This window comes from Rissa tridactyla, unplaced genomic scaffold (assembly GCF_028500815.1).
Source record: "Rissa tridactyla isolate bRisTri1 unplaced genomic scaffold, bRisTri1.patW.cur.20221130 scaffold_108, whole genome shotgun sequence".
Classification (NCBI taxonomy): domain Eukaryota; kingdom Metazoa; phylum Chordata; class Aves; order Charadriiformes; family Laridae; genus Rissa; species Rissa tridactyla.
This window is the reverse complement of record NW_026529346.1, coordinates 1-18242: the sequence shown is the minus strand read 5'-3', so window position 1 is coordinate 18242 and position 18242 is coordinate 1. Positions and strand designations below refer to the sequence as shown.

The window sequence follows — 18242 nt, the reverse complement described above, 5'->3', positions numbered from 1 at the left end:
GGGCTCCACCAATCACAGCTGGAGTTCGAGCAGCACACAGATGATTGATAAGTGTCTGACCCATCAGTTGATGGGCGGAGCAAGGGAGAAATGCCAGGCAGCCAATGAGAGGAAACATCCTGGGCAGAGTGACAGCCCAGACAGCCAATCAGAGAGAGCATCACCTCAGGTGACCTGCGCCTGGGCAGCCTGACCACCTGGGAGCCAATCAGCAGCCGCCTCCAGGAAGGGCAGGCCCCAACCCAGGGCAGAGTGACAGCCGAGGGGACCAATCGGAGGCAGCATCACCTCAGGGGAAGGGCGGGTGCTGCTGCGGTGCAGCCTGAGCACCCAGGAGGAGGAGGGTGATGCTGGCTGTGGGGCCGCCCGCCATCACCTCACCCACTCCCCTCCCGCCAGCCCAAGCGACGCCGCAGCAGCCTGAAGGCTTGTGAGGAGGGGGAGGACGCGCCCCCGAGCCAATGAGTTGAGCAGGGGGAGATGGCGGTGCTGGGGCCTCACCCTCAAAGCCGGGGGTGCCCAGGGTTGATGCTCTCCGCCCCCCTCTCCCCACAGCTGCTGCTCATCATCTCCTTCCTGACGCTGCCCGACCTGCTGAGCCTGGACCCGACGTGCCGCTGCCTCCCCTCCGCACCCCTCTCCCCCGCCAGCGCCTGGCCCTGCAAGAGGGCCGCCATCCTCAACTGGGAGTCGGCCGTTGCCACGGGGGCGTGGGGGTGGTGGCACTTTGTCCCACAGCCAGTGACAACGTCCCAGCATTTCCCCCTCCAGACGCCAAGGGGCCGTACCTGCAGAGCCTGGGCCGCGGCTGGCAGCGAGCACTGATGGCCTCCATCCTGTCTCCCCCCTCTCATGGCTACCACAAGCTGGCGCTTGCCCAGCAGCACCTCTTCCTCCTGGGTTACAGCAGGACCCACCTCTTGCTCCGTGACTCTGGCCGTCACGCCTGCTCCTGCCAGGCCCTCTCCCACGGCGTCAGGGATGTATGCCGACCCCTCACTCCCCCTTCCCCCCCTGCCACCGCCATGCTGGCTGACCGTCCCCTCCTCCCCACAGTGACAGTGGATCCCCGTGGGGAGCCCCCCCACGCCTGCATGCTGACGGAGCAGAAGCAGAGCGACACCCTGGAGGTGTTCGATCCAGCCGACGTCCAGCACATCTTCTGCATCAGCTTCCCCTCCTCCATCCGCGTCAGACGGGTGGTCATCACCAGCACGGAGGTGACGTGGACCCTTCTGCTGCTCACAGGTTTGGGGGGGACACTGAGGAGATGGGGAGAGCACCTTGGGGTGTGGGGACACTGCGGGGAGGGGGACACACGTGCCAGATTCAGCCCCCTGACTTCCCCGTGTGGGAGCGCAGAGGAGGGGCAGGTGTACAACCTGCAGCTGACCCTATCCCTGACCCCAGTGTCATCCCTGTAGGTGCCATGTCCCCATCGCTGTCCCCACAGGTGTCCTGGCCACACCACTGTCCCCAGCCCTGTCTCTGTCCCTCCAGGTCTCTTGTCCCCCTCCCTGTCCCCACAGGTGCCCTATGCCCAGGGCTGTGGGGACAGCGGCCGCCTGCTGGGCTGGTTCCATGGCAGCAGCAGTTTTGTCCACCTCCGTGTCACAGTGAGACCAGGGGACACTGTTGACCCCACTGGGGGCTGGGGAGGAGCCAACAGGCTCAGTTGTGGTCCGTAAAGTTTCCTTTTAAGAGTACAAAGCCGCATTTTTAGTTTCCAACGCCTCTTTTTCAGGCTCCAAAGAGGCATTTGTAGGATTAAGCCAGTAAGTTTTAGGGTCCAAGATGCATTTTGTATGTCCAAACCCTGATTTTTATGGTCCAAACCCCTCTCTAAGGGACCAAATTATCATGGTATTGATCCCAAAGCTTCATTTTTAGGGTACAAACCCTCATGTACAAGTTCCAAAGCCCTTTTTAAGATTCAAAGACTCATTGTCAAGCTCTCAAACAGCATTTTTAGCATCCAGCCAGTCATTTTTAGAGTCCAAGCCACATCTTGACTGTCCAAAGCGAGAGCGAGTGGCCCACATGCAGGTCCAGACGGGCCACCAGGTGGGCCCCAGGGTGGCTGGGCAGCAGCCGGGCAGCGGCGTGGCAACATGACGATGTGCAGTGCGGTGTCGCGGCAACGTGACGATGCAAAAATGTGCGTCTGCTCTCTAGAGCCGCTTGCTGGGAGACTGGCTGTGGTGGCCGCAGCTGGGTGCCTCTGGAGCGAGAGGTGGCAGCGCAGGGTCACAGCTCCAGGAGAGCTCTTGCAAGGAGCCATGGAGCACCGTCTCACTGCTGGCATCCCAAAGGTGGACACACTGCTGAGCGCAGTGGGGAGGAGGGGAGAGGTGAGCAACGGGCCGATGGAGAGGGCTCAGCCCGGGAGCCTGGGACATGCGGGGCTGCTCTGGGGCCTCGGGACGCGCGCGGGTAGCTCGGAGGGATGCAAGGGTGGTGGGGCTGGGCAGAGTTTGCGGGGAGTCGAGCCTCTCTGCCCAGCCTGGCTCACGGCTAATCAGGTGGCAGGGGTTGCTGCGACAGGAGGCAGACGTGGGTTCTCTGTTGGCTGCCAAGGACCCTCTGGGGTTGCTGGCTCTGGCTTCTGTTTGGGGGTCTCCCAGGAGGGAATGGGGGGGCTCCCTTTGTTCCACCCTGCCCTCAACAGGCTCCCCAGCTCCTCACAGGGAGGGAAGGGGTTAACAAAAGAAGAGCAGTCAGTGGCTTTATGCCCAAGTGGACAGTGTCCCTCAAGGAGCCACAGCCCTCAAGGGACAGTGGCCCTCAATGGGACAGTGGCATCAAGTGCTCCCCCAGCCAGGGTTCAGATGACACCAAGCTGAGGAGTGCAGTCGATCCTCTTGAAGGGGGGGATGCCTCCCAGAGGGACCTGCTTGCTTTTTTCTAAAACAGGCATTTCACATCCTAGAGAGGGGGGGAAAAAACACCTAAAAGAAAAAATAAAATTATTTGTTTTTGTAAGAATGATCCAAAATGGAGCAGGAGACACAGAACATAACAGACCTTTCAGCAGGAGGAACTTCAGGGAGAGTTTTCTGCCCACAAAGCACCAGAGCCCCTGGGAAGAAAAGTGCTCATGAGTACAGCCTCTGAAGACCCTTTATCCCCTCTGCTCTTCTTCCTCAGGGTTGACACCTTGTGGTTCTGCAGCTGCTGTAAACCCTTGCACAGATCCAACACGGCCTGAACTACATCACTCCCCGCCAGGTCACTAATTGTCGGCGAGTCATTTAGGGAGTGTGCACTCACTCAGGCAGCTACCTGGATACACACGATCATTGAGCCAGACCTGAAAAACTGCAGGATCCCTGTACTTCCGCAAGAGATGCCAAACTGGGAAATTCCTTTAGCACGATGGGAACACACACACACAAAGCTCCTCAGCTGTGAGAGCTACAGCGTGAGTCTAGTGCCAAGCTGCCCTTCGATATCGGCGTTAAGGCTTCTAGTCTGACCAGCACCTGCACGGACACATGCAGCGTCTGCCTACAGAGAGGACTCTTCACTCTGGGACAACTTCCGTGCACAAAGCTCCTGCAGGAATAAAAGAGTTACCGGGCGCTGCAAAGGCTGATGCCAAAGGTTGCATTCAGCCTTTAGCTGCAAGACACAGGTATGATATTGCTGCGGAACATCCAGGTTGCCATTTCAGCAGCCAAAACTCAGAAACACCGGCCCTTACTTAGATATGTGTTTTATCTTCCTGGGATATGTCACTAACCACATTCCCTCCGACCGACCTCCTTTCCTCCCGGTCTCACAGCTCTCTGAGAAATTCAGGAGAATTTGTAAAAACTGCCCTTTCTGTGTCTCTGACACAAACACTTCCCGAGCTCCCTGCCTGCTTTTGCAAACAGACCACGATTCCTGCCAGTTTGTTTGCCACTGAAAGAGCCAGGGACCCCCATCGGTGCTGTTTGGGCAGAGAGGATTCCCCGTGCGGCTTCCCCGCTGCGTGGGGTTCCCAGGAGCACACGCAGCCCCGTCTGCCTGCTCCTGCCTCTCCTCCCATCCTGCTGGCGCAGGCGTTTCTGCAGCAGCGCTGCGAGCTGCAGGAGGTGACACACAGGTTAGGGGGAACGCTGGCTACCAAAACGACACCACTGCTTGGGCCGGGTGAGTTTTAACCCCGGTTCAAAGTTCCAGCTCCTCAGCCCCACCCAGCAGCACAGCCGGCGCTGGAGGAAGCTCCGTGAAGCCGCAGCAATTGCTGAGCAGTGGCCAGGGAAAGGCCGTCATGAACCCACAGGGTCAGCTGCTCCTGGGGAAGTACCAGCAAAGGGATCTACCTCCAGATGCAGGAAACGCAGCAGCCAAATCCATCCGAAATTACCGTGTTCCAATAAAAGAAACACATTTCTGTCAAAGTGCAGCCCTAGTATTCATCTTGGATAATTTCCTCTAGTCAAATAGGTTTTTAAACTCTGGCCTAAGTGAACAAAATACTTCAAAGCTGACATCCACAACTCCTTACAAGTCTTTCACATTCCCACCCCAGACATTCCCGAGTCTCTCTCCTAACACGCACAGGATGACAGAGATACTCGTCTGCCCCCAAGCATCCACGGGCTCTCCAAAGCCCTGTTGGTGCTGAGTAGCCGGTGAGGCGAGCCTGGGACACAACCCGAGGGCACCGGTGGGACACAACCAGCCTGTGTTCCGGCAGTGCAGAGCCCACCACTCTCAGCAAAGACTCATCTTCACAAAGACTCGCCCTCTGGCTAGAAGCTGAGAAGCTAGCTGACATGTGCAGAGCCAGGAGTCGCACATCAAGCGAAACATTACTGAAAAAAGTTGTGCAGTTAAAAAAACAACACCAAACAACCCATGAAAGCAGGAGCAAAAATCCCAGATCCTGTCCCTAAAAATAACACGCTTCAATCCTATCCCACTTGTACTCTGTCGTCCCGTAAGCCAGCCACCCCGTAACCCTCGCACGCTGGAAGCCGAGAACCTGGCACCCAATAACACTGTCTCTCCCTAACACAAGTATGTGATAACCCTTGTAAACCGTTACCCTGGCACTGCAGAACCCCAGAACCCCGTAGCCTTAGCACCCCACGACCCTGGCACGTTGTAGCCCTAAGATATCCAAACATTGAACACAAACTCCCTGCAGAGCTCTGCCAGAGCCTTCAGGTGGCCCCAGATCTCAGACATCACAACTTCAAAGTGGGACGGAGCCACCAGGACACTGCCAACATCCACCTTCACGTCAACCTTCACGCCCTTACAAAGTCCCCTGGTCAAACCCTCTCAGGGAGAAAGGCCGAGGCACTCGGAGACTTTGAACCCTCCAGCCGTGACCACAGGGCTTCAGCTCGTCATCCCTGTGTCAGAGCCACCGGGCAGGTGGCCCCGTCCTCATGCAAGACCCCCAGGGCATTTGTACCCGGCGCTGGGTGGCTGGAAACGGCCTTTGCTCTATGGGCAGGAGCTTCCTGGGAGCAGCATCTCTCCCGGCGGCACTGGGAAACCTTCCTGAGGCCTGGATGCCTGAGAAACAGCTCTGCACCGCTCCATCTCCCACCAAAACCAGGGGTGGAGGAAGGCTGCTCTGGTGGCCTCCGAGAGAACCAGCTCCCCTGGGCTGCTCTGCGGAAGCTCTGCAGCACGCGGTAGGTCTCCCCTGTTCTCCCTGGGGACAAAGATAAGACGGGAGGGATGGGGTTTGCTTTGCCCCCTTCCCAGGGTGCCGCAAGAGGGACCTGCCACCCAAATCACTTCTGTGACAGGGACACCACGTAGGAGCTGCAGACGTGCGTCAGGACAGCTGTGGGGAGCAGGCAAGCCATGCCGCTGTGTCCCTGGCGCTGGCGGAAAGGAGAGCTGTGGACAACGCGGGGAGCCCAGGGCAGCCGGCAACCGGCAGCGGGGCCCGGCTGAAACGGCTCCCTGAGCCTCAGCCTGGGGGCTGCAGCGCGGGGCCAGCACCGGCTGGGGCTCGGCTGGGAAAAAACAGGGTGGCCCTGACGCCCCACGCACACACCCAGCTGCTGCTCCTCTGCCCATCGCTGCCCTGGGATGCAGAAGGCGGCGCTGCTGGCCCTGGCCCGGCTGAGCGGAGGGCAGGGGCCGCCCGTGAGGCGAGGACAGGCCGGCGGCCGGAGCTCCCGGAGAGGAAGGGGGGAAAGGCCGGCCGGCTGGGTACAGAAGTGCCTGAGCTGGAACATCTCCTGGCCGCGCAGAACGCAGGAGCTGTGGCGATTCCCGGTCTCCTGTCAGCCCTCGTCTGCCTCCCCGTCCCTCCGTGCCCCTCTCGGCCATGTTTTTAGCTTCCCCATACCTCTCCTGTCTCCTACTGGGTTCTGCTCCCCGTCCCTCTCCTCTCCAGGTCCCTCTTCCTCCTTCCCTCTACCCGCCCCTCTCTTTATCCTGCTCTCCCTCTCTCCTGCTCCCCGGCCCTCTTTTTTTCTTCCTCTCTCTGCCCTGCAGCCCATTGCTCTTTTTTTCCATCTCCGGCTCTTTGTCCTGATCGCCATCCCTCTCTGTTTTTCACTCTCTCCGCCCTGTTCCCTCTCCTTCTGTGTCTCTCTGCCTGTACATCCCTCTCCCTCTCCGTGCGTTTCCCTCTCCCTCCTCCCTCGTGCTCCTGTTTCTGTCGCTCTCTCCTGCTTGCTCTCACTGTGGTTTTTTATCCCGTGTCCCACTGTCCCTGTCCTTCTCCCTGTCCATCTCTCTCAGTCTCCCTCTGCTGCTCCCTGACCCGTCCCCTCCCAGCTTCCTCCATCTCTCAGCAGGGCTCCTGAGACCTCTCGCTCTTTCTCTCTCCGTCCCTCTGCTCACCGTGGGCAGGGGGCCGCTCTTTCTGAAGTCCCCCTTTCCTCCTTCCTGCCAGGAGTCCCGTCCACTGCGAGCGCTCTCCATCTGCCTCTTTAGAAACGGTCTAGTTGAAATGTCCCTGCTCACTGTACGGTGGTTTATCTAGTTGACTTTTAAAGGTCCCTGCCAACCCAACACATTCTATGAGAAGAGGTGAACATGAGGAGAGGAGAACATGAGGATAGAGGAGACGAGACCAGACCATCCAGTGCCACCCCCTGCCCTGGGCAGGGACACCTCCCACCAGCCCGTGTTGCTCCAGGCCTCGTCCCACCAGCCTTGAACGCCTCCAGGGATGGGGCAGCCACAGCTCCTCTGGGCAACCTGGGCCAGGGACTTCCCACCCTCGGCCAAGAATTTCTTCCTGATGTCTCCCCTCTCCCAGTTTGAAGCCGCCTCCGTTATGAAAATGCCCCTCTCAGCAGCCTTGCGTGAGGCTCCTCCCATCCCATGGACCAGTGAAGGTCAAGGTTTGTCAAGTAGCTCCTGGCTTTTTCTCCATCTGCTGCTGGTTGTTCTCCTCCAGAGTCCTGGCTCTAAGGAAAGGGTCGTTCTGAAGAAGATATGGGAAGGAATCCTTCTGAAGAAGATCCAGCATCTCCTGTAGCTCTGTAGACCTTTGAACATGAGATCAAGAAGATCCCTTGGGCCCCAGTGGAGCCCATCTCCACCTCAAGCCCACCGTAGACCACTATTTCACCACTAGCTTCTCATCTCCCCAAGTTCTTCTCATCATGACTGGTCTCCATCACTTCGTCTCCTGTCCTGTGTTGCCCCCACCCCTATGCAAGACCTTGGACTTGGCCTTGTTGAGCCTCCTGAGGTTTACCACCACTCTCTGGATACCACCAGCCATGCAATTCCTTCATCCATCCACGGAATCCTTATCTCGCCGACACCGAGAAGAAGGCTCTTCTCCTATTGTGGGAGGGTCTTTGCTTCCCTTGTCCCTGCCTGAGTTCCATCCACCAAAGAGATATGGGAAGAGGTCTTCTCCTTGTCCCTGCCTTCTCCTCGTCCGTTGTCATCAGTTCACCAGTGAGAAGATGGTGAGGCTCCAGGGCCCACCATGATCGCAACCATGGGCACCAGAACATCTCAGGTGTCCATGGGCAGCAGACAGACCAGAGGAGAGACACTGGAGAGTTTTGGGGTGCTTGGACCAGTCCAGGCCCATTGGGTATCTCCAGGGTGGTGTCCACTCTAAGATGGACTTTGACAAAATGATCGCCAGCACCTTCAACTGCTCCCGCTTGGATTTGCCCTTGAAACGATCTGAGTTCTGATGTCTCCATCAGTGTTGTCTTCTTGGTGTCTTCTCAGTTTCTCCATCAGTGCCGTTTTCTCGGTGTCTCCTCAGTGGTCTTCTCCATCAACACCCAAAGTTGACCTTTGAGACCTCCTCAAGACCTTGTGGACACCTAGAACCAGCTGAGGAGGTCAAGCCTTGAGCCCTCCCAAGCCCGGCAGAAGACGGGGCCAGAGGTGGCCCACCAAGAGGAGGCAGGTGAAGGTGGAGAACTGGGGCAGAGGAGGGTTCCCAGTCTGGACTGCTGGGTGACGTCACGCAGTCCCCAGTGCCCTACACCACCCCCTCCCCACCCACCCCACCCCCCCCCCCGAAAAGGAGGAGGCCATGATGTCCCCAAAGTTCTTTAATGTGGGTCAAGCCGCTGTGCCCTTGGGGGAGGGGAGAGGGACACCCCCCCACCCTGGGCCACCCCCCCCGGGTACAGTGACACCCCTGGGGACGACCTGGGGTGGGTGACACTCCCACCCTGGGCACCTCCCCCTGGGTACGGTGACACTCCTGGGGACCCCCCCCCGGGAATGGTGACACCCCTGGGGACACCCTGCAGACAGTGACACCTCCACCCTGGGGACACCCTGGGGATGGTGACACCCCGGGGGACAGTGACACCTCTCACCCTGGGGACACCCTGGGGACGGTGACACCCCTGGGGACAGTGACATCTCTCACCCTGGGGACACGCTGGGGATGGTGACACCTCTCACCCTGGGGACACCCTGGGGACGGTGACACCCCTGGGGACGGTGACACCTCTCACCCTGGGGACACCCTGGGGATGGTGACACCCCTGGGGGACGGTGACACCTCTCACCCTGGGGACACCCTGGGGACGGTGACACCCCTGGGGGACGGTGACACCTCTCACCCTGGGGACACCCTGGGGATGGTGACACCCCTGGGGATGGTGACACCCCGGGGGACGGTGACACCTCTCACCCTGGGGACACCCTGGGGACGGTGACACCTCTCACCCTGGGGATGGTGACAGCCCCAGCTCCAGCCCTGGGCACCCTGCCACTCCCTGGGAGCACCCATGGGTGCTGCTTGGGGGTGCCATGGCTGGGGGGGACCCATGGGGACATCAGGGTGCCCCATAGGGACCTCAGGACACCACCACCCCCCCCCCAGGATGCCCCACAGATCCCCAAGGTGCCCCCAGGACACCCCAGGGTGCCCCATAGGGACCCCAGGACCATCCCCCAGCATGCCCCATAGATCCCCCAGTGAGTCGTCCCCCCCTCCCGAGATCTCCAGAGGGGTGGGGGGGTGGGGGGCGGGCTCAGGGGGGCTGGCGGGGGGGCGGGGGCGGGGTGCGGAAGAGGCGCCACGCTCCCCGGCAGATGAGCGCGAACCAGTAGAGCTGTGGGGCCAGGAGGGCGGCAGCAGCGGCGTTGTAGGTGGGGGGCAGCGCCCCCGGCACCTGCAGCAGCGGCAGCCCCCGCTGGCGGCCGTAGGCCCAGTAGAGGTAGGGGAAGAGGAGGACGCGGCAGAGGAGGAAGGTCACCAGCAAGGCCACCCCATTGAGCTTGTGGAGAGTCGTGTGTTGGCGCTGGTACTGCGGGGGAGGGAGAAGAGAAGGGTGAGGGGGGGACCCAGGCGTCCAGGAGGTGGGGGAGGGGGTGATATGGGGTTGAGGGACCCATGGACACGTGAGATGCTTTCCTGGAGACAGCAGAGGTTGGAGACCCCGGGGGTTGAGGGACCCACGGCCACTTGAGATGTTCTGGGGACCCATGGCCACCCCATGTTGATAGGGGGAGCCCCAGGGGTTTGAAGGACCCGTGGCCACCCAAGACGTCCTCCTGGAGCCCCAGGGGTTGGTGGCCCCACCACCCTCAGGGAAGCCCAGGCTCACCAGGATGAGGACCTTGCCGAGACAGACGAAGGGGGTGCTGAGCTCAGCCATCAGGAGACACCCCAAGAAGAAGTCACCCTTCCCCTGGCGCCACAGCTGGGGGAACACGGCGGGGACAGAGGGACATTGAGGGGGGCACAAGGGAATAGGGTGATGTGAGGTGTCCCCAAGGAGACCCCAGCCCCATTCCTGCTCCCCACGGCCATGGGGAAGACAATAAGCACCACACGGGCATGGTGGGCCTCCATGAGCACATCCCTGCCAATGGGATGTCCATCTGTCCCATGTCCCCAAGTGTCCCCAACCCATCCCATTGTCCCCAAGTGTCCCCATCTCCATCCCCACAGCCATGGGGAAGTCACTAAGCACCATGGAGCTATGGTGGACTTCCATAAGCGCATCCATTCCAAGGTGACACCCCTCCTTCCCATGTTCCTTAGCCAACTCCATGTCCCCAACCCTTTCCCTTGTCTCCAAGGTGTCCCCAATGCCCCAACGTCCTCGTCCCCATTCATGGCAGCCACCGGGAAGCAGATGAGAACCATGGCAGCATGGTGGACTTCCATAACCACATCCATCCCAAGGTGACGTCACTCCATCCCAGGTCCCTGAGCCAACCCCATGTCCCCAGCATATCCCTGTTTCCCTGAGGAGTCCCCAGATGACCCCGCTTCCCTGCCCCCACTCACGGCGGCCACTGGGAAGCAGACGAGCACCATGGCGGCGTGGTGGAGCACCATGAGGAGGTCCTTGCGCAGGTAGGCGCCAGCAGCCGCTCTCAGGGATGGGGGAGGTGCCACCTCGTGTCCTTTCACCCGTCCTCGGTGCCAGTGACACAGGAACATGGCATAGACGTCGTAGACGAAGTAGGGGACGGCGAACTGGGGGTACGCCCCCGCTAGCCAGTGCCTGGGGGGGAGGGGGCTGTGACATCAGGGGACGCAGGCATCTGGGGAACCCTGTGGCACCCCCTCGAGGAACCCAGGTGTCTGGGGGACCCTGGGGGACCCCAGTGTGGGGGCCCCAGGAGTTTGGGGTTTAGGGACCCTTGGGCCACCCAATTGGAGGGACCCAGGGGCTTGGGGACCCGAACTTGGGGGGCCCAGGTGGCTGGGGACCCCTGGGACATCGCCCCTGGGGGAACCCTGGCATGTGGGGACCCCAACTGGGGGAACCCGGGTGTCCACGTGACCTTGGGGACCCCAACGCGGGGGACCCAGGCGTTCGGGGACCCAATGTCACCCCCTTAGGGGGACCCAGGCATCGGGGGTGGGGGGCTATGTCACTCCCCTCCCCTCCCCTCCTCCCTCCTTCCCCCCCCCACCCCGGAGGGGACCCAGGAGCGCGGGTTAATCCCGGCTGAGCCCCCGCGCAGCTGCTCCCGCCTAATCCCCCCCCCCCGCGCACGCGGGCGTCCGGGCGCTGTCCAGTGCTGAACCGCACCGCCGGGGGGGACTCGGGGGGCACCCATGGGTGCCGGGGGGGGTGTGTGTGTGTGTCACCCGTGACGCACTGGTCATCGATGACGTGGTGGCAGGAGGAGGAGATGATGTAGCCGGCCGTGGAGGCCATCACCGCCTGCACCGACGACACCAGCCTGGGGACACGGAGCGGGGGGCGGGGGGACACGGACGGACACATGGGGACACGGCGGGAGGACACATGGGGACACGGGGAGGGGGACGACAACAGAGGGGACGTGAAGGCCCCCCCCCCGTCCCCACCGTGCCGTCCCCACCCCGTGCCACCTCTGTCCCTGTCGCTAAGCCGTCCTTGTCCCCGTCCCCGCGCTGTCGCCGTCACTGCCCATGTGCCGCGCTAATCCCTGTCCCCAGGTTGTCCTTGTCCCCACGCCATCCCTGCCTCCATCCCTGTCCCCATGCCGTCCCCGTCCCTGTCCCCCTCCCTGTGCTGTCCTTGTCCCCACACTGTCCCCCGCCTCCAGCCCTCCCTGTCCCCTCCCTGTCCTTGTGCCACATCCATCCCTGTCCCCAGCGCTGTCCCCATCTGTGTCCCCTTCTCTCCCTGTCCCCCCCCGTCCTTGTGCCACATCCATCCGCGTCTCCACGCTGTCCCTGAGCCGTACCTGTCCCTACACTGTCCCTGTCCCCAGCCCTGTCCCCTCCCTGTCCGCGCTCTGTCCTTGTGCCACATCCATCCCTGTCCCCTCCCTGTCGCTGTCCCCTCCCTGTCCCCCCTCTGTCCCCCCCCATCCCCATCCATCCCTGTCCCCTCCCCGTCCCTGTCCTGTCCTTGTGCCGCATCCGTCCCTGTCCCCATCCCTTTCCCTCCCCATCCCCGTCCCTGTCCCCCCCCAACCCTCTCCCTGTCCCCGCCCATCCCCCTCCCCGTCCTCATCCCCTCCCTGTCCCCCCCTCCCCCGTCCCCATCCCGGTCCTCCCCGGTCCCCCCGGTACCTGGCGGCCAGGATCGCGGCGTGGGGCTCGGGGCAGCGCAGCCGGCGGAGGGCGGCCTTGGCCAGCAGGAAGAGCCCGGGGAAGAAGAGGAGCCCGGCGGCCAGCGCCGCCCCGGGGGGGGCCATGGGAACCGGGGCCGAGGGGGGCGGGGCCTGACGGGGCGGGGCACATGGGGCGGGGCTGGGGGCGTGGCTTCAAAGGGCGGGGCCTGAGGCGGGGTCGGGTCTTCCCCCCCCCCAGGCCTAACACACAGCCCCCCCTCCCAGGCCTAAACCCTCCCCTGACGCCTAAACCCTCCCCTGAGGCCTGAGCCCTCCCCGCCAGGCCCCACCCGCCTAATTTGCATACATTTGCATCTCACCCTCAAAGGGGGTGTGCCTCTGGCCGCACCCCACAGCGCATGGATGCCCAACAGGCCCCGCCTCCCCCAATTTGCATACATTTGCATACGCACCGCCCCCTCCCAGGCCGCCGCGTCGCCACGGCAACGGGGAGGAGCACCGCGCATGCTCGCCGCCGCGCCTCCTGATTGGCTGCAGCGGCCGGCCAATAGGAAAGGGCGGAGCAGGAGCGTTGCCGGGCAGAGCGCAGGGAGGCGCGCCGCCGCACCGATTGGCGGGTTGCCGCGGGGGCGAGGCCTCCACGCCGCCGACCAATAGAAACGCGCAGCGGCGGTTGCCGTGGCGACCGGGACGCGACCCTGCCCACAGCCTCGTGAATACAAACCACGCCCCCTCTCTAAGCCCCGCCCCCAGCAAGGGGGAGGGCACCCGAAACCGGGCGGGGGGGGGGGTAACTGGGGGGGAGGGGAAAAGCGGGGGGGGAGGGGAGGGGCGGGGGGGGTTATTTTCGGCGTCCGAAAGGGCAGAGGTCACCTGAGAAGGTCAGGAAAGGGGGGGGCCCCACTCGGGGAGCCCCAATATAAGGGGGAGCCCCTGGCACCCCCCGCGCCGCCCCCGGACACCCAGAGGTGAGTGTTGGGGGGGGGGACACCCAGAAACCCCACCCTCACCCCATGGGGGAACCCCCGCACCCCAAGACTGCCCCCCCCCCCCAAGGCTCTAATACCCGCTCTGCACCCCAAAACTGCCCCCCCGGGGCTTCAAAAGCCCCCGGAACCCCCCAAAACTGACCCCCCCACCCCAAAACTGACGCCCCCCCCGAGGCTCTAACTCCCCCATAACCCCAAAACTGCCGTCCCCCGGGTTCCCAACCCCCCCCGCACCCCAAAACTGCCCCCCCGAACCTTAAAACTACCTCCCCCGGGGCTCCAACCCCCCCCCCCGCACCCCAAAACTGCCCCCCCGAGGCTCTAACCCCCCCTGCACCCCAAAACTGCACCCCCCGCACCTCAAAACTGCCCCCCACCCCACAACTGCCCCCCTCGAGGATCTAACCCCCCCATAACCCCAAAACCGCCTCCCCCCGGCTCCCAACTCCCCCCCCCCCCGCACCCCAAAATTGCCCACCCACCCCAAAACTGCCCCCCCCCCGAGGCTGTAACCCCCTCCATGCAACCCAAAACTGCCGCCCCCCCCCCCCCCCAACTACACCCCCCCCCGGAGGCTCTAACCCCCCCATAACCCCACAACTGCCCCCCTCGGACCCCCAGATTTCCCCCCACCAGGAGTCCAAGCCCCCCCGCACCCTAAAACTGCGCCCCCCCCCCCCATCCCAAAACTGTGTCCCCCCGACCCGGGGCTTCAACCCTCCCCCCGACCCCCCCGCGGCCCAACCGTGACTCAGCGCCCCATCGCCCCTTTAAAGCCCCCCCTCGCCTTAGGGCGAGGCGCTGACGTCACGGCGCGGCCGGCCCCGCCCCGCCCGCGCGCTCTGGGCCGTTGGGGGGCGGGGGCGGAGCGTGAGGGGAAGGAGGAAGATTTTGAGGTAAAAAAGGCACGTTGGGAGGGAAAAAAGGCAGATTTTGGGGTAGGAAGCGGAAATTTTGAGGGGGAAAAAGGCAGGTTTTGGGGCCTCGGGGTAGATTTCGGGGAGAAAGGGGCAGATTTTCGGGGTAGGGGAAAATTCTGAGGTGAAAAATGCAGGTTTGCGGGTAAAGGCAGATTTTGAGGCAATAAAAAAGTCAGATTTTGGGGGTTTGTGGTAGATTTTGGTGGGAAGGGGGCAGATTTTAGGAGGTAGCGGAAATTTCTGAGATGAAAAATGCAGGTTTTGGGGTAAACGGAGATTTTCTAGTAAAAAAGGCAGGTTTTAGGATGTGGGGGGGAGTTTTGAGGTGAAAATATGGATTTTGGGGGCCTGGGCGCAGATTTGGGGGTGAAAAAGACAGATTTTGGGTGTGTGGGGGGGATTTTGGGGGGAAAGGGGCAGATTTTGGGGGGGGAAAGGCAAATTTGGGGTGAGAGGCACGTTTTTGGGTCTGGGAAGAGATTTGGGGGTAAAAAGGGACAAATTGGAGGATCTTGGGTCAAATTTTGGGGCGAAAAAGGCAGATTTGGGGGTGAAGGGCAGAATTTGGGGGTTGAGGGGGAGATTTTGGGGTGAGAAAATGCAGATTCTGGAATGTGGGGCCATAATTTGGGTGAAAGGGTCAGATTTGGGGGTAGGAGAGGCAGATTTGGGGGTGAAAAAGGCAGATTTTGGTGTCTGGAGGGAGATTTGGGGGTGAAAGGGTCAGATTTGGGGGTGAAGGGGTCAGATTTGGGGGTGAAAAAGGCAGATTTTGGTGCCTGGAGGGAGATTTGGGGGTAGAAAAAGCAGATTTTGGTGCCTGGAGGGAGATTTGGGGGTGAAAGAGGCAGATTTGGGGCTGACGGCAGCAGATTTTAGTGCCTGGAGGGAGATTTGGGGGTGAAGGGGGCAGATTTGGGGGTGAAAAAGGCAGATTTTCGTGCCTGGAGGGAGATTTGGGGGTAGAAAAAGCAGATTTTGGTGCCTGGAGGGAGATTTGGGGGTGAAAGAGGCAGATTTGGGGGTGAGGGGGACAGATTTTAGTGCCTGGAGGGAGTTTTGGGGGTGAAGGGGGCAGATTTGGGGGTGGAAAAGGTAGATTTTGGTGCCTGGAGGGAGACTTGGGGGTGAAAGGGGGCAGATTTTGGTGCCTGGCGGGAGATTTGGGGGTGAAAGAGGCAGATTTGGGTGTGACGGGGGCAGATTTTAGTGCCTGGAGGGAGTTTTGGGGGTGAAGGGGGCAGATTTGGGGGTGGAAAAGGTAGATTTTGGTGCCTGGAGGGAGACTTGGGGGTGACGGGGGCAGATTTTGGTGCCTGGCGGGAGATTTTGGGGGTGAAAGAGGCAGATTTGGGGGCAAAGGGGGCAGATTTTGGGGTGAAAAGCGCAGTTGGGGGGTCACGTGGGTCCCACGTCGGGGTTGGGGTGGGGGGAACGACACCCTTCCCGGAGGCCTGGGTTCCTTTTTCTACCCTTGAAACGCCCTTCAGAGCCGGGGGGGGGGGGGCCGGGGGGGGGTTGGCCCGCCAGACGCCCGGGTGCCTCCCTTGCTCCTTACCCCCACCCCACCCTGGGTCCCCTCCATTTCCCGCTCGCCTCCCGCAGCGCCCGCACGCCTGGGTCCGTATCTCCCCTCCCCCCCTTTCCCTGGGGTGTCCCCCCCACCCCACCCCAGACATCTGGGGCCCCCCTGAACTCCTGGGTCCCCTGGCGAGGGGGGGGGTGTCCCCATCTTCCACCCTTGCTGACTCCTGGGGGGTGGGGGGGTCCCATCTTCCCCCCCCTCTGAACTCCTGGGTCTCCTAGGGGGGATGGGGTGGGGGGGGGTCCCATCTTTCCCCCCCTTCTAAACTCATGGGTCCCCTGGGAGAGTGGGGGTGTCCCGTCCTCCCCCCTCCTCCAGAACTACTCCTGTGTCCCCTGGGGGGGGCGGACACGGACACGCGGTGTTGTCCCATCTTCCCCCCTCCCCCAAGCTCCTGAGTCCCCTGGGTGGGGGGGTCCTATCTTCCCCCCTCCTCGCCCCCCCCCCCCAAAATCTTGGGTCTCCTGGATGTCGGGGGGTGTCCCGTCTTCCCCCCACCGCCCAAACTCTTGTATCCCCCTGGGCCGGGGGGGGGAGTGTCACTGCCCCCCCCCCCCGCCCACCCCGAACTCCTGGGTCCCCTGGGTGGTGTGTCGTGTCCCCCCCCCCAGACGCCTGGGTTCCCCCTGGGTGCCTCTGGCTTCCTCCCCCGCCCCGGGGCAGCCATGGGGGCGGGTGTGGCTGTCACGTCCCCAAGGTGTGGCTGATGTCACTGCTGATGTCACCAGAGCCGCCGCGATGTCCCCGCCGGTGCCAGCGCTGACCCCGGAGCAGAAGAAGGAGCTGGCGGCCATCGCCCAGCGCATCGTTGCCCCCGGCAAGGGCATCTTGGCCGCCGATGAGTCCACTGGTGGGTGACTGGGAGGGCACTGGGAGCTACTGGGAAGGGATTAGGAAATGCTGGGAGGGACTGGTAGAGGACTGGGATGCACTGGGAACTGCTGGGAGGGCACTGGGGGCCACTGGGCAGGGACTGGGAACTGCTAGGAGAGGATTAGGAAGCACTGGAAGTATATTGGGAAGGACTGGGGGGTGCTGGGAAGCACTGGGAACGGCTATGATGCAATTAAGAAGCACTGGGAGGGACTGGTGGGCACTGGGAGGGGACTGGAACACACTGGGGGGTGCTGGGAGGCACTGGGGCAAGACTGGGAGACCAGTGGGCCATACTGGGCTGAACTGGTTGGTACTGGGATGGCTGGAGGCAGCATCACCAAGCATCTGAGAACTTCAGGGTGGCAGCAGGGGGGTCCTGAGAGCTCCTGGAGCAGCACTGGGAGCTACTGGGAGGCACTGGGGCAAGACCAGGAGACCAGCGGGCCATACTGGGCTGAACTGGTTGGTACTGGGATGGCTGCAGGCAGCATCGCAAAGTGGCTGAGAACTTCAGGGTGGCACCAGGGGGTTCCTGAGAGCTCGTGGTGCAGCACTGGGTGCTACTGAGCTACTGGGACACCCAGGGGCAGCATGAGGAGGGCAGTAGTTGATACTGGTTTATACTGGGCTGAACTGGTTTGTACTGGGACAGCTGCAGGCAGCATTGCAAGGTGGTTGAGAACTTCAAGGTGGCACCAGGGGGTTCCTGAGAGCTCCTGGAGCAGCACTGGGAGCTACTTGGGCAGCATGAGGAGGGCAGTGGTTGATACTGGTTTATACTGGGCTGAACTGGTTTGTACTGGGATGGCTGCAGGCAGCATCGCCAAGCGGCTGAGCTCAGTGGGGGCGGAGAACACGGAGGAGAACCGGCGCTGGTACCGGCAGCTGCTCTTCACCGCCGACAGCCGGGTGGACCCCTGCATCGGTGGCGTCATCCTCTTCCACGAGACCCTCTACCAGAAGGCGGACGATGGCCGTCCCTTCCCCGAGGTCATCCGCAGCAAGGGCGCCCTGGTCGGCATCAAGGTGGGGACACCTCGAGGACATTGGGGACAACAAGGGGACGTGGCAGGGTTGGGTGCTCCTTGAGCCGGATCAACCCCCTCAAAGGTAGAACCAGGTCAACCACATCAGAGGTGGCTTCATCGGGTGCCCTCGTTGGTGTTGAGCTTCAAGGTGGCACCTGAGTTGGTGCTGGGGACATTGGGGGTCCTTGGGGACAATGACGAGGTGGGGGGGGTTGGGTGCTCCTGACCCATGTCAACCCCGTCACCCTGTCCCCATCCCCCAGGTGGACAAGGGGGTTGTGCCCCTGGCTGGCACCAACGGCGAGACCACGACCCAGGGTGAGTGACAGCCGTATCCCCAGGGGTGGCCCCACCCGCGTCCCCCTCCCTGGTTCCACCCCAGCGTCCCCATTCCTGATACCACCACGGTGGCCTC

General features: G+C 62.3%; 2 protein-coding genes across 11 annotated transcripts; one reads left to right on the top strand and one right to left on the bottom strand.

Annotated features, from left to right (window-relative positions):
• Positions 1-8485: 8485 nt before the first annotated feature.
• Positions 8486-13211, bottom strand: TLCD3B (TLC domain containing 3B). 8 transcript variants are annotated; one of them, XR_008464060.1, is made up of 8 exons: positions 12882-13211; positions 12428-12579; positions 11524-11607; positions 10700-10919; positions 10011-10106; positions 9120-9710; positions 8853-8905; positions 8486-8817 (listed from the first exon to the last, which is right to left on the bottom strand). XR_008464060.1 is itself a non-coding variant. In XM_054187238.1 (6 exons), the coding sequence occupies exons 1-6, from the start codon at positions 12933-12935 to the stop codon at positions 9435-9437; spliced, it is 882 nt and encodes a 293-aa protein (XP_054043213.1). In that variant the 5' UTR covers positions 12936-13211; the 3' UTR covers positions 8486-9434. The 8 variants fall into 8 exon arrangements, 1 of the variants encoding a protein (XP_054043213.1); XR_008464061.1 differs by having other exon boundaries at positions 8486-8764; XR_008464056.1 differs by having other exon boundaries at positions 8853-9710.
• A 79-nt stretch (positions 13212-13290) lies between these two features.
• Positions 13291-18236, top strand: LOC128903224 (fructose-bisphosphate aldolase A-like). 3 transcript variants are annotated; one of them, XM_054187234.1, is made up of 4 exons: positions 13291-13397; positions 16652-16773; positions 17614-17825; positions 18091-18236. In XM_054187234.1, exons 2-4 carry the CDS (start codon positions 16662-16664, stop codon positions 18151-18153), a joined length of 387 nt encoding a protein of 128 aa, XP_054043209.1. In that variant the 5' UTR covers positions 13291-13397; positions 16652-16661; the 3' UTR covers positions 18154-18236. The 3 variants fall into 3 exon arrangements, with proteins under 3 accessions (XP_054043209.1, XP_054043210.1, XP_054043211.1); XM_054187235.1 differs by lacking the exon at positions 13291-13397 and adding an exon at positions 13418-13425 and having other exon boundaries at positions 16651-16773; XM_054187236.1 differs by lacking the exon at positions 13291-13397 and adding an exon at positions 14291-14314.
• Positions 18237-18242: the final 6 nt, after the last annotated feature.

Bases quoted from the DNA above. Each gene is read 5' to 3' on its own strand.
- LOC128903224 (XM_054187234.1), top strand. From the start codon at position 16,662: ATGTCCCCGCCGGTGCCAGCGCTGACCCCGGAGCAGAAGAAGGAGCTG. The intron at 16,774-17,613 runs GTGGGTGACTGG...GGATGGCTGCAG, and splicing joins GGCCGCCGATGAGTCCACTG to GCAGCATCGCCAAGCGGCTG. The intron at 17,826-18,090 runs GTGGGGACACCT...CCCATCCCCCAG, and splicing joins GCGCCCTGGTCGGCATCAAG to GTGGACAAGGGGGTTGTGCC.
- TLCD3B (XM_054187238.1), bottom strand. From the start codon at position 12,935: ATGCGCGGTGCTCCTCCCCGTTGCCGTGGCGACGCGGCGGCCTGGGAG. The intron at 12,580-12,881 runs GTGCGTATGCAA...CCGCCCCGTCAG, and splicing joins CGGCGGCCTGGGAGGGGGCG to GCCCCGCCCCCCTCGGCCCC. The intron at 10,920-11,523 runs GTGCGTCACGGG...CCTCCCCCCCAG, and splicing joins CACCACGTCATCGATGACCA to GCACTGGCTAGCGGGGGCGT.